The sequence below is a fragment of the Toxorhynchites rutilus genome, chromosome 1 (assembly GCF_029784135.1).
Source record: "Toxorhynchites rutilus septentrionalis strain SRP chromosome 1, ASM2978413v1, whole genome shotgun sequence".
NCBI classification, from domain to species: domain Eukaryota; kingdom Metazoa; phylum Arthropoda; class Insecta; order Diptera; family Culicidae; genus Toxorhynchites; species Toxorhynchites rutilus.
The window spans coordinates 122,062,916-122,077,754 of NC_073744.1; the positions used below are offsets into that span (position 1 = coordinate 122,062,916).

The 14,839-nt window shown below is 37.0% G+C and overlaps 1 protein-coding gene across 6 annotated transcripts in view; it reads right to left on the reverse strand.

Annotated features, from left to right (window-relative positions):
* Positions 1-14,839, reverse strand: part of LOC129762280 (monocarboxylate transporter 12-like) — a 660,562-nt gene that overhangs the window by 304,921 nt on the left and 340,802 nt on the right. For 2 of the 6 annotated variants that reach the window (XM_055760411.1, XM_055760412.1), the window contains exon 2: positions 8,993-9,538. The exons of 3 other annotated variants lie outside the window; for them this stretch is intronic. In XM_055760411.1, coding sequence (XP_055616386.1) covers positions 8,993-9,341 — 349 coding nt within the window. In that variant the 5' untranslated portion in view covers positions 9,342-9,538. Of the gene's footprint in view, positions 1-8,992; positions 9,627-14,839 lie in introns of those variants that run through there. One more of the 6 variants, XM_055760413.1, reaches the window with a different exon arrangement.

The window sequence follows — 14,839 nt, forward strand, 5'->3', positions numbered from 1 at the left end:
AAAAAATACCGCGAGACGTTTTTCGTTCTGGACGACGAAAGCTATTTTCCGCTGTCCAAAACGCATATTCCAGGAAATGATAATTACTACTCCAGCGACAAGTCATCCACACCGCCTGAAATGAAATACAAGTTCAAGCATAAGTTTGAAAAAAAAGGTTATGTTGTACATCGCCATTTCCGACCGAGGCATTTCAAAGCCTTGGTTTAAGCAGAGCGGTCTGGCAATCAACCAACAAATCTATCGAGAAGAGTGCCTCGATAAAATCTTGCTGCCGTTCATGAACGAGCATCACGAGGATGGGAAGTACGTCTTCTGGCCGGACAAGGCGTCTTCCCATTACGCCAAGAAGACGCTTGCGTATCTTGAGGAGAAAAAGATACCGTTCGTGCCGAAAGATCGTAACCCAACAAACTTGCCCCAGGCCGCCTAATAGAGAATTTTTTTGGCTCACTCAGTGTCCTAATGTATTAAAACAATTGGAGGGCCAAGGACACGAAGCAACTGACTACTAGAATCCGGAATTGTATCCGGAAAATGGACGTAAGTGCCGTACAACGTTCTTGAGAGAGCATCGCGACAAAGTTGCGTCGAACAGCAGACCACGGCCCTTACTCAAACATTCACTGACATTTTTTTGAAGAAAATACATTATGTTATTAATAAAAAATACTGAAATCGATGAAAAATAATATAAAAAAAAAATTATATGTGATTGAAAAAATTCTTTTTTTATTTCACACCCGTTACAACGCAATCCAACCAGCACAAAACAAGCGTCCAAAATGGTACCACGCATAATCTTACACTGGTACAGCGACGAAAAAAAATCGCAACAATAACCGTTTATGAAGAAAAATTCCTCAAATTCTCGGTTAAAATCGTTAAGGGAGCAGATAGGGCCTTTCTCTTACACTCTGCATTCTAGCATTTCGGTGCCATTTTCTTCTTTTCAGTGCTTAAAAAATAGATAGATTTATTACCTGTACGGAAAATATATCAGATGGCGAAAACTTATAAACTAGACCCATCAGAACAAGCAATTTAAATTGACTTTACCAGTTGCCTGTAGTACACGGGATGCTGGTATTTAAAAAAAAAGTAGCAAGATCTGTGTCTAGGGGCGCGGTCGAGAGCTTGACGTAGAGCTGCGATTGTCGGATGAAATTGCTTTTGAGTTATGCTCTATTAACACTTTAAGGACCGGAAGAAATATGTAAGACATACACCTGGGACCGCACGTTTTGACTTGTGAAACGTTGCTTGCTTTGCTTGCAAGTTTTTAAGAGGCTTTAAACTTTGCAGTTCATTGGCCTCTATGTATGAAGCTAGCGGATGAAATGAAGTTCAGCGGATAAAAGTTTTTGTTGTGTGCAAGTTTCTATTCAACGTCTTGATGGATTTAATGAATAATGAATTATCTCAGTTGAAATAAATTGATTGTTTATCAAGTAACAACCTTCAAAATCATGCTCATTAGAAAGAGAATCATTCATCTTTCCACATAATTCATTTTTGTCTTGATCGTGACAGAGAAAAATTATACACTGAAACGTGAGCATGGGTCAATATAGAAAAATATACAGAATTTTGAAAATCTAAGGTGAAAAACGTACCTTACAATTTTTAACATTCTCAATAGCTTTGAGATAAAAAATGAAAAAAATACTGAAAGGGCATCTTACTATGAAATATCGAGAAATATAATCAAAACATAAATTCCTAAAAAATTGAAGTACTAAAAAATTCTTGAAATATTGATTTTTTTAGTATTTAGAGATTCTGAGTAATTCCAAATGAATCCGACAAATGACAAAATATGAGTATTTTTGATTGGGTTAGAGGAAATATGAGTTCTCCACAGCAATTGGGAATTTTTTGACCCAAGCGTAACTTTTGAAAAGGGCATATCGATATGAGTAAGAGAAATCTTTGATAATTTATATCTCAAAAACTATGTGTCGTACCGAAATAGTGCCTTAGAAAGAGTTATAGAGTATTGATGGTTGAATATGAAAAAAATGTACATCGAGAAAAAAAATTAGTACTCTTTTTTTATTTACAAAAAAACATTCAATTTGCAATATCCAAAATACATATTTTTTAATTTTTTTTCTAATTTTTTCATACAAAATAGAAGTCATGCAGAAAATTTAAAAAATGGGCCCAAGATGGTAAAACTATTTTTGACAAATTTTGTGCAACATCGAATTTTTAGGAATTTTCGAAACTTCGAATTTTTGTATGTTAACAATTATTTTTAGCCACAAATTATGAATCCTGATGTGATTTAAAACAAAAAAGGTTATTATCAATCTCCTTCTAAATGTAGCCATTCTTGAAATATTAAAAAAAATATTTCTTATTTATTGTCTTTTTTATGGTAAATAATCCATTTTAAAATGTTTGTCGTGTTATACCGTCATGTTCATGAAATTTTATGAATTTGCTTATAATTTCCAACAAATTTTCCAAATACATCATCATGGTTCATTTTTTGACTCAAGTGTAACTTTTGAAAAGGGCGTATTGATTTAAGTAAGAGAAATCTTTGATAATTTATATAAATATGGGTCGTACCGAAATAGTGTGTTAGAAAGAGTTATAGAGTATTGTTGGCTTAATTTGAAAAAAAATATACACTGAGAAGAAAAATTAGTACTCTTTTTTTTATTTATGAAATAAAATTTTTATTTGCGATATAAAAAAATATGTATTTTTTAATATTTTTTTCAATTTTTTCATATAAAATAGAAGTCATGTAGAAAATTTAAAAAATGGGCCCAAGATGGTAAAAGTATTTTCGACAAACTTTGTGGAACATCGAATTTTTAGGAATTTTCGAAACTTCGAGTTTTTGTATTTTTTTTTTTATCCCATTTATTTATTTAAGGCTCATTAGCATTTTAGCTGTAACAGAGCCGAATTTTAATCGTGTACATGTCACATGGTTATCATATCTATAATTAGCACATTACACAGTTGCCATTCGCCAGTATTCCTTCTATACCATTACATATGGTACATTCACACAGTAGCCATTTAGGCGTAAGAGTTACTCTTTCTGTTCTTCCATTATCCAGTTGGACCACCGGACAGCGGAGACAGTTGATTGATCATTGTTGAGTTATTTATAGAACAGTAGCCCGATGTGTCTGCAGGGCAGAGCAGTTGTATGGATGAATCGATCTTATTTCGACCGTGGATCGATCTCCATCGCTGATGATTGTTGCATGGACGTAGCTATTCTGTAACAACACAAAGATGGTCAATGAGGGCCCTGAGTTTTGAACTCACGATCGATCGCTTACTAAGCGAACGCGTAACCAATGTGGCTACGGAGACCCCCGAGTTTTTGTATGTTAGCAGTCATTTTTAATCACAAATTATGAATTCTGATGTGATTTAAAACAAAAAAAGTTATCATCAATCTCCTTCTAAATGTAACCATTCTCGAGATAATTAAAAAAATATTTCTAATTCTGGATGTTCTGGACAACGTGGCGACCACGGAGAAAATGCAATTTTTATCTAAAACTAGCTGACCCGACGAACTTCGTCCCGCCCAAAATAGATTTTTTGATTTGAAAACTTTCAAACATCCACGTTTTCTTACTAAGTGAACTAAGTTAGTTAGTCCAATCACTGAACTCTTCACTGATTGATTACCCTTTGACCCTTTACAATTTTCTTTTACTATAAATTGTCTAGTACTTCTACAAAAATTCGTCCTTATAATATAAAATTATTTTCAGACACAATTCTCGTTCAAAATTTTTCAAGCATTTGGAGATAACATGTTTCTCCATTGCATGGAATACATGTTTGATACAGAGAATATTACAAAATAAAGACAGCTCAAATCGGACCATTCCTTCCTCGGGTTTTCCGCTTACCAACACATTTGGCCTTCCATTTTTGTTTATATAGGTAGAAGATATAGAAATGCGTTATTCCGTCTGAAAATCCTTTTCCACTTTCGAGCAAAAATCAATTTCGTTAGCGCCAACATCAAATGGACTAACAACGCTAGGCTAATTGTAGAACATATGGGAATTAAATTTTCCGAATTTTCCGATTTTTCTCTCCGCTATATTGATCTACGGGAAGAGACAAATACAACGAAATATAGATGACTCAAATTTAACCATTCCTTCCTCGGGTTTTGCGCTTACCAACACATTTGGCCTTCCATTTTTATTTATAGATATAAGATATGGAAATGCGTTATTTCGCCTGAAAATCCATTTCCACCTACGAACAAAGATCAATTTCGATAGCGCAAAAATCTAATGGACTAACAACGCATATTATGATGTAATTTTCGAACATGTGGGAATTAAATTTTCCGAAAATTTTTCGACCCTCAAACCTCAGACCCATCAACTTTTTTTAATTTAATTTGTTTATTTATTTAGGCTCATTAGCATTGCAGCAGTAACATAGTCGGGATTTAATCGTGTATATGGTACATGTTTATGGTTTCTATAAATTGTAAATTACACAGTATTAACCATTTAGGCGTAAGAGTATTCTTTCTGTTGTTCCATTTTTTGACGTTAGGTTTTTGTTCATAGAGATTTTAAACTTTTTCGGTTCATTCGTCTTTAGCCTTGAGAAAGGCCCTTGGAGAACTTTACTCTACTCCTGCATCACACCTCCACTCTCATTGCCTTGAGAAAGGCACTCGATGACCAAATCAGAAAACAGGGCACGTTTTTATGAAATCAAATTAACGTTTTTAAATAATCGGAAAATCGGAAATTCTCTAAGATTTGTTTGATATGCTATACATTACAATTTGCTAATCTCTAAACGGGAAGAACTTCCTTTTCCCATACATTTTTTCTGCCGATTTGTGCGCTATCAATAACTCGCTTATAACTCGAACATTTCTTAACAGATCGGAAAGATGTTTGCATCAATTGATAGGAAAAATGTAATTTTTCATAAGATGAACAGTTGAATAACTGTAAAATGTCAAGCGTTATCTAAACGGGCTGACTGGGCTGAGTTTTGATTGGCCCGATTTACGTTTTCCTCAACACAGACTTCAAAATCGATGTACCTGTGGAAATTCGCTCAGCAAATATACATGCAAGTCGGGGGTATTTCTGTTCCCATCGAGCTATGTTTCCCTAACACGGACTTCAAAATAATGCGCCTGGGGGAATCCGTTTTGCAAATACATGCAAGTCTGGGGTATGTTTTGGTGTTGAGTACTTTTGTACTCGCTTGTCATTGTGCAGGCCGGAATATGTTTCCCTAAAACGTACTTTTAAACTGAGAAGCCTGGAAAATCGTCATTTCAGATAATAGAGGTGAATGAACTTTCGCGGTTCGAGAACAACGTAAACAAGAGATGTGCAATAATTTCAGAGGGAAATGTAAAATACAATGATCGTTTGACAAATCTTTCGTTCGCATATTTTCAAACGTAAAAGGACATTTATTTTTTGTAATTATTAATTATTTGTAACGAAGAACATAATCTATTACAAAAATTTCGATGCATTCTAAAATAATATTCGAAGTGGTAAACAAGGTGAAGTAGTTCTACGTCGAAAATATGCGGTCGTGTCCTAGATACAATCCCTTACAATTTTTTCGCTCCGTCGATGGCAACACTGCATTCCCCACTTTGGGACGATAATATTCGGCTACTCATTCAGTCTGATCGGATAGTTGTTAGTGTTAAGATGCATATTTTACAAGAAGGTGTATTTTTAGTGAAATCGTATTACTCGAGCAACCGAAGCCTTAAGTGGGCGACCCCGGTCTGGGAAATTGAATAAATCGATTTTTTGCTTTTGCATTTTTGGGAAGCTTATGCTTATGGATTTTCCGATATTTGATTTCGTTGGAAAGTTACAGCCAAAAGTATGAAGTCACCTCAAGGGATATAGAATTGCTATACGAATTTTTAAACGTGTTTTTCTCGAAACCATGTTTATTCAACTAGTTGTATCGATATCTCAGGATCTACTCGACCGATTCGGCTGAAATTTTTTATCAGCATGTTAAAATGAATCATCTAAAGCGTTACATAGCCGTTTTGATATCTAATTTTTTCGATTTTCATGAGTTTCTAAACGGTGATTTTTCAGGAAAAATAACTCATTTTTAACAGAATTGGCTGCCATTTTGGCATTTTTTTTCAATTTTCAAAAACTCCTTCGTAACGCTTTAATTATTGTCTTAAAGTCTTAAAATATTCATTGGGATTCGTTCTGCGACACCCCGTTGCTTTAGAACCGATACCACCAGCTAGGTACTAATTTTCAGACAGCGTTCACACATCCAGCTGTCAACAGCGTGACAGTCATTATTCGTGCACGCAATAAATGGAAAATACATCTTCAAATATACCTTCAACAATAACCAAAATATCCATACACTTCACTTTATTCCTAACATCCGAAAAAATATTATGAAAGTTCATTATTTTTCGACCTTCCAGACAGGGGTCCCCCTTAATTTACTTAACCCATTAGTGCCCAGCGTATGAAATTTAATACGCAAAAATGCCTGTTTTTGATGCACCTAAAGTGTTAAGCGCATTTTAAATGATACCACATGACAATTTAAGAGTGTTTTTATGTGTCAGTGTCATTTTATCTGTCATTTTTGTTGTTTTGTTGTAATGAAACTTGCAAAGTTTAATGGAGTCGCAAAAGTAAACATAAATTTATCGAAGTTTTACCTCTTAAAGGATTCTAAATTGCTCAAATCCGTGACACAACACTACTAGACGAGTGTAAAAAATCATATCTACCTAAAAATCCGAAGAAAAATTTGAAACCGCAAAAAAATCTATGTTTACTTTGAGCGTATGAAATTTCATACGCTGTGCAACTACGTGTATTTTTTTTTCTCTATAGGATATATCAGCTTCCCGATAAACCGAAGGAGCTGTACAATTATCTGATTGATTTGAACGAAGGAGCTTTCGAAAATCTAGTGTCAACAAATGATATTGACTTTGTCATAGTGTCCCCAAGCGGTGGAGACAACGATGTGGATGCTGGAGATAGTGACTCGGAGGATGGCCCCTCCGGTTTTGACAAACAAGTGAATGTCGAGAGCAACACTGAACGAGGCCAATCACAAGAATGCTCCTCGGGCAGCAGCGAGAAACGAAAAGCCAGACACTGGGAAAAATTACCTTAAATTCGAATGAGTGGCATAAATCCAGCAAGGATCGAGTTCATGCAGATCAAGCCTAAACACTCGAAGTGTTCGGAAGTTAGGTTTGACGGAATAAATCATTTCATTAATACGAATCCAACTGGTACCCAACGAAGGTACCGTATTGCGTACTGCGAAGGCGTATTGCAACCGATGTACGACGTATATTTGCTTGAAGTGTGATGTGGGTTTGCACTCTTCGGAGTGCTTTTTCCGGTACCATACTCAGTGATACTAAATCCGATACACTGCCGTTGTACGCATAACAGTACTATGTTCTATGCAATCCCTATGAACCGTGGGACAATTATGCGTAGAATGGCAGTACACGAAAGTGCTATTAAACCATGAAAATGGTTGTTGAAGTTGAATTTTATGAAATAAAACCGTTTTGTTCGATATTCAAACGATTTCTATTTTTGATACTGTATCGGCTGAGCGTATGAAATTTCATACGTCAGATATATCAACTTCCAAAGAACTCCAAACCAAAGTATTGCGTGGTCACAATTGAGGGTCCTGAGTCTTGAACTTATGATCGATCGCTTAGTAAGCGAACGCGCAACCAATGTGGCTACGGAGACCCCCAACCAAATTTGTTGGAATTTCGCCTTCTTCAATCGGGCAAACGTTACATGCGGGTAATTGTTCTTCGGGTGCATGATATTCGGGTAAATGATATGTTACACAACCGAAAAAATAATTTTAATGTAAAATACATAAAGTTAATGACAAGTAAAAATACGTATGAAGATATTTCAAGGGAGAAGGGATGTATATCCCGAAATTGAATAATAAGATATCAGGATCCATCAAATGTTTCTCATCGACAGGAATTTTTCTCTTTATATTAGATTTTCTCCGTCCATTAATCGACTTTGTTTTAGGTAAAAGCTCCACCATGATGACCACAATTAGAAACTAGTTTACCATCGTTAGTGATTTATTGTCTGTTTGGCAAACAGTGGTGTAAATCTTCTACATCGTTTGTGCTTCAAATCACAAATTAAACGAAAAAGAATTATCGCTTTACTTCCACATTTTAAACCGTACGGAATGCTACACTTTCGAAATGTTCAGCAACTCAACCGGCAACAGTCGCGCTAGTGAAGCGTTATAATTTTGGCGGTGGCATACCAAAGTCGCGACCAAATGAATGAGAACGAAAACAATGGAATCGATCGGATCAGAAAACCAGAGTACATATTCCCAGACGGCAGAATGGACTGGAAATTGAATCGAGACGATATTTACACGTCTTAATTGCGAGAGATTTTGGGACAATGATTGTCGTCGCGAACGCGACGAAGCCGCAGATATTGTCGTATGTCGTCAATAGTTTTTCCTTCTCCTGTCGTTGCTGCATTGTTTTCTGCAGAATATCACTACTGGCTGACGGAGAAAAAAATCAAGTGGTAATTATAGCACTCTTATTGTCACCAGTATGCCATCCATTGATATTAAGCAGAATATGTTTGACGAAAGTGAATTCCGTTCCACGTATTGTGGCGGAAAATATGTGTTCGATTTTTGTCCAGGACCAAGAATTTCGGTGCAAAGTTTCTCATGAAGGTTAGTGTCAGTGAAGACGAAGTTCGAATTTTGTAAACTTTCAATATTTGGTCCTAATTACCGCAAAATTATATTGGAATTCCAACCAGATAGAAGGCGCAGACAATGAGAATTACTCTTCATTGTAATTACACATCTCACATGTTAATAATAATTTACGTCCATAATTGGAAAAGGTAATCAACGAAAAATTCCTCCAAGAAAAAAAATGCAGAATGCTCAATTGACTCACCTGTATCAGTGAAAGGCTTCCCAAAATAGCGCGCCACGTACTCCGACAGCAGCCCGTAACTCAGCTGCACTCCGTGCGTCATCGTGTGCACCATAATGCCGACGACGATCACAACCCAACCCCATCCGCCCTCGGGATAGTAACGCCGGCAGAGCAACCGCCGGGCAGCCATCAATTGCTGAAATGTGGGCGACGGTGGCATGCCATTCTTCTTGCAGTGCTCCCTATTCGGGACTCCATTGTGGTGGTCGCCTTGGCCTTCCAAACCGCCACCACCGCACTGGCCAGCGGTGCCTGCCTGTGATTGGGATAACAGTGGCCACGAAAGTGCTCTCACAAGGGAAGACATTTTGACTCATCGCCGATTTTCTGCTGCTTCTTTCATTAACTAATTTTCACGCCTGTGTGCACTTTGGGATATGGTTACCTCCCTTCTCACGAACTTAAGCGGGCCGGAAACACACACAAAATTCAATTGGCGGGAAATGAATCGTAGTTATTTTTTGATTTGTTTAATTTTATGGAATCATCATTGGATTGAAGGCTCTAGAAGTGGGTTTATTTTTTATAAACATGATCGAAAGTGCTTCTACTGATCTTTTTTTTTCTATGCCCTATCATATGTTGTTTTGCCTAATAAACCTATAAAAAGGTAATATTCGTAATGAAATTATCACCGTCACTAAACTGTCAATTATTTACTCAATTTATATTATATAAATCTGGTATTAGAACTTTCGTAACTCTAAAAAAACACCCTGTATCCTTGCGGCACCCAAAATGATTCAAAAACGATAGGTAACTCCCACTATCCAATAGTTGGACAAATTAATGTTTCGACGTAGGATTAAATTTTTCGGGAACGTATAAGGGGTACAAATCGAAAAACAGAAAATCTTACGCATTGTCCAATTAGTCATTTTCTGATAATTTAGCGAATGTTTTGCATCAATCGATTCGGGCATTCCCTAACAATCCATAACAATGAAGAAAATTATAGAATTTATGACACTAACTATCAAATAGAAGAAAATGTGAGGCATGATCTAAACGAAAGCCCCGCGTTCTGATTGGCCAATTGGCACATTCAATCTGTGATCTCTCAATTACTTCCAGTGTTTTCGGTGCATTTGTACTCCATATCAATAAGAATAAGGGACTGTGCAACGAAATATGCGTAATTTTCTGTTGCACTAAATTCCACGTTTTGATTTGGAACAAGTAACATAGCGCTGAATAATTATACCCATGGCTATAGAAGCCGTTTTCCGCGATTTCAGTGTTTTAGAGTTACTCTAGATAACGAACAGTGCATATAATTACTGAGAGATAAATTTGACTCTCTCCGATTTTTGACGTAGGACTACGTCTTACATTAAGGGTGCCAAATCAGAAAACAGGTCACGTTTTCATGAAGTAAAGTTAAGGTTGATAACTATTTTTGCTGCGAACGGATTTTAACGTTTTGCATACCAATCGAATCGGAAACTTTCTAAGATTTGTTTGATATGCTATACATTACAATCCCATAGTCTGTATATGGTTTACATTGATGAAAATTGGAATCATTTCCATTTCCCCATACATTTGTTCTGTCCATTTGTGTGCTTTCCCGAACAGAGCTGGCAATAACGAACAACTTATGCAGCCGATAGAATAGAAACAGTCGGAGACGAACAAATCGTTGGATTTGAAGTATCCGTAAATAAAGAAAAAGAGGAAGAAGAAGAATAGAAACAACGAAGGGGGATAGCGAAAAGAGAATATTTGCGAAGTAAGTAAGCTGTCGCTAGCATATAAGTATTGCATCTCCTCTGAGGAAAATTCTTAGAATCTTTCCGTCCCTGAAACAACAAAGATCGCTTATTCTGCTCGTTTTGTGTTTTATGTTTCCCCTCGAGCTGTGAACGTTAGCGAATATTTCACTTGAAGTTTATCGCTGCAACTGTGTGCATCTGTTAGACGTGTGTTTGATGTTTGTTGAATGGCGATGTACGGAAGATGCCTCTTGGTCAATACTCAGTGCAATGCGTGCATTGATATAAAGAAACAAATTGCGACATATTAGTATGTTGTTCTCGCAACGGCAAGAAAGAATCGTTGCTTCTCGAAATGATTCTACAAAACCACGCAAGCCATTAAACCTTTTCAGAGTTCCGGAACTTTTTACTAAAGAGTTATTTATGAACTTTTGACGTATTCGCAAATAATATCCTAAATGATAAATCAACAAATTTCTAAAAAAAAATGCGTAGTTCTACGTCCTAAGCGGTTGTGTCTCGGATACAACCCCTCGAATTTTTTTTAAAACTATTTACTTATGATAGAAACTACCTAAAATCACAATTTTCATCATCATATGACCTATTTAAATTACGACTGATTTTTTAAAAGGGTGTATTCAAAACCAAAGTTCTGCAAATAAACCTCCATCACGCTAAAGCAGCGTCGAGCGTGTTATCCAGGAGGTTTACAAAAGACGCAGTGGATCTAGCTCTTATCCAAGAGCCTTGGGTTCACAAAGGAAGAATACTAGGTACTCATACAGGTTCATGTAAGTTGTTCTACGATGACAAGCATGACTCCCCAACAGCTGCTGTGTTAGTAAATACAGACATTCAATGCTTTCCTATTACAGAGTTGATTCAAAGGGACATCGTCGCGATCAATGTGGAAGTTCCAACCGCCAAGGGAAGATCCGACATCCTAATTGCGTCGACTTAGTTCCTGTTTCCCCACGAGAGGTAACTATTGCAGGGAAATTAACAAACACTTCATTATCGGATGTGATGCCAACGCTCATCACACAATGTGGGCAAGTACCGACATTAACTACCGAGGTGACTCTCTCTTGTAGAATTTCTCTCGTCAAACAACATAAATATTGCTAACAAAGGAAATGAACCAACATTCATAAACGCTATCAGCCAGGAAGTCTTAGACCTAACGATGTGTAGCCCGGTTATTGTAGACGAAATTCATAACTGGCACGTTTCCGAAGAGGCGTCTTTGTCTGATCATAGACACATTATCTTTGAATTGGATGGTGGTATGACAGTTCAGAGAGAATATCGAGATCCCAAAAAAAAAAAACGAACTGGGATCAGTATTCTTGAACTCGAGTCAAAAAATTTAAACTCAAAAATAAGGTCGATTCAGCAGCTTGAATCAGCTTCAAAAGAGTTAAACGAAACGATAGAGACTACCTACAGCAATAATTGCCCAATAAGAACAGTTTCTTCAACAAGAAACATTACTTGGTGGAATAAAAGTCTCTAACGGCTTCGCGAAACAGCGAGGAAAGTATTAAACAGAGCAAAAATTACCTCGGACTGGTCTCAGTATAAAAGAGCTCTAACTGAGTACAACAGAGAACTGAGACGATCAAAATGAAAATCTTGGGTATATACCTGCGAAAGCATTGAAAATACCCCAATCGTTGCTAGACTCAATAAGACTCTTACATAATCTTTACCCTCTGGACCAGCCTCAGAGATGATCAGTGATTGGATGGAACCTAGGACCAATGATGACATTCCATACAAAGTGATCGAACAATCTTGTTCAGTATGGGATGAGGGTGGTCCCAATGTTCATAATGGTTCAATCATGTTCTACACTGATGGATCGAAAATGGGAATCAGAACAGATGCCGGAGTGTATGGTCCCAGCACAAAAATCTCTGTGGCCAACAGTTTTCAGGCAGAAATAGATGCAATAATAGAATCTTTAAATGTCTGCCTCAAAAGAAAATATAGACACGCTAAGTTGCATATTTTCAGACAGTCAAGAGGCACATAAAGCTCTAAACGCCTTCAAATGCTCCATTTTGGCGAGTTCGACCCGGCACGACTGTACATCAAACTATGTTAAATTGAAAAGGTTTTCCTATATAAAAAAATTACAGGAGGTCGTGTCCAAGACACGACTACATTGTTGACGTAGGACTACCGTTGATTTAGTAATCATTTGTTTGAAATTGCATCTGAATCAACTCTCATTGAATGAATAGTTTGAAAAATATCTGAAAAGTCGAAGCAAGTGCATGCATATCCTGCGGATGCATTCTGAGGTGAAAATTTTTGCAAGTTAGTTCAACTCGGTAGCAGAATAGAAACGGGATTATCCAGAGCGAGCATAATTGACCCTTCGAACAGTCATGATAGATTTTGATGTTTTGAGTTCAATAATTTATTTTCAAAGCAATTTTTGAGCATTTGAAACAAATTTTTGGATACATATGTAAGAAACTTTTATTCCCATTACTTTCCAAACTTTCCTTCAGCCGACAAAGTGATATTAACACGTTCAAAATAATTTCTTAATAAAAACTCACCGCACTGTGTCGGTTTTCCAAATATGCTGACACTAAAGGAGCCTGATGACAATGTTTCTAAAGTTCCAGAGTTCAGAGAAGTGCTCGCACGGATTCACTCGAAATGTTCGGTAACGTTGATTTACAAACCGACATGATTCTTTTCTGTGCAAACCGGAGGTCCAACAAAATCTCCGGTGTAGGAATCGATTCCTCTTCGAAAATATGCAGCATAAATTATATTCCTCATTCCTCTCATTCCTCTTTTGTGCAACTAGGCAAAACGCTGTGGTCACCTCACCAATCTAATTTCTATTTCTCTAATTCCGCTCATTTCGCACTTTACTCAGATGGCAAAGATTTATTAGGATGAAGAAAAAGTAATCCATTATTATTGGGTGAAATTCATGAAAATCTTTTTTAATATGCTTCGGATTGTCCAATTTGAGCCAAATATGCACAGTTTTGTTGTAAAATTTGTTACCATTCTAATGGTAGCTTCATAATGTCTCTCTCATACTAGTCTTGGTCTTTACAATATTCTTTTGATCGCAATTTCTTATCACTCAGAAAGGTTTACAATGCGATAAAAAGGTGGATTAAAACATCCCAATCAAGCTCCCGGAGTTGTGTGGCCTTGCATTGTCCTGATGGAACACAACACCCTCTGTGTTGGCCAATTCTGGACGTTTCTGGTCAATCGCTAGCTTCAAACGGTCCATTTGTTGACTGTAGAGATCTGTATTTAATGTGTTGTTTCTCTTTGTTGACTTCTAATGTAAACAGTTTAATGCTATGTTCATTCCATTCATCCATCGTGAACTTCCAAAATATGTGAAGGCTAATGTGAATGCTTGAACGGCTAAACGATCAAGGTATTTCACGTTTCCCTCTGAAGTTATTACATCTCCCAATTGTACGGTACTTCTCGAACCTCAAATTTGCTTGATTTGATGAACTTCAGGCACTAACGGGTGTTAAATAAAAAATGAGAATTTTTTCAATCACATATAAAAAAACATTTTTTTTATCGATTTCAGTATTTTTTATTAATAACATAATGTATTTTCTTAAAAAAAAATGTCAGTGAATGTTTGAGTAAGGGCCGTGGTCTGCTGATCGACGCAACTTTGTCGCGATGCTCTCACAATAACGTTGTACGGCACTTACGTCCATTTTCCGGATACAATTCCGGATTCTTGTAGTCAGTTGATTCGTGTCCTTGGCCCTCCAATTGTTTTTATACACTAGGGCACTGAGTGAGCCAAAGAAATACCCTTTTGGGCGGCACTGGGGCAAGTTTGTTGGGTTACGATCTTTCGGCACGAACGGTATCTTTTTCTCCTCAAGATACGCAAGCGTCTTCTTGGCGTAATGGGAAGACGCCTTGTCCGGCCAGAAGACGTACTTCCCATCCGCGTGATGCTCGTTCAGGACCGGCAGCAGGATTTTATCGAGGCACTCTTCTCGATAGATTTGTTGGTTGATTGCCAGATCGCTCTGCTTAAACCAAGGCTTTGAAATGCCCCGGT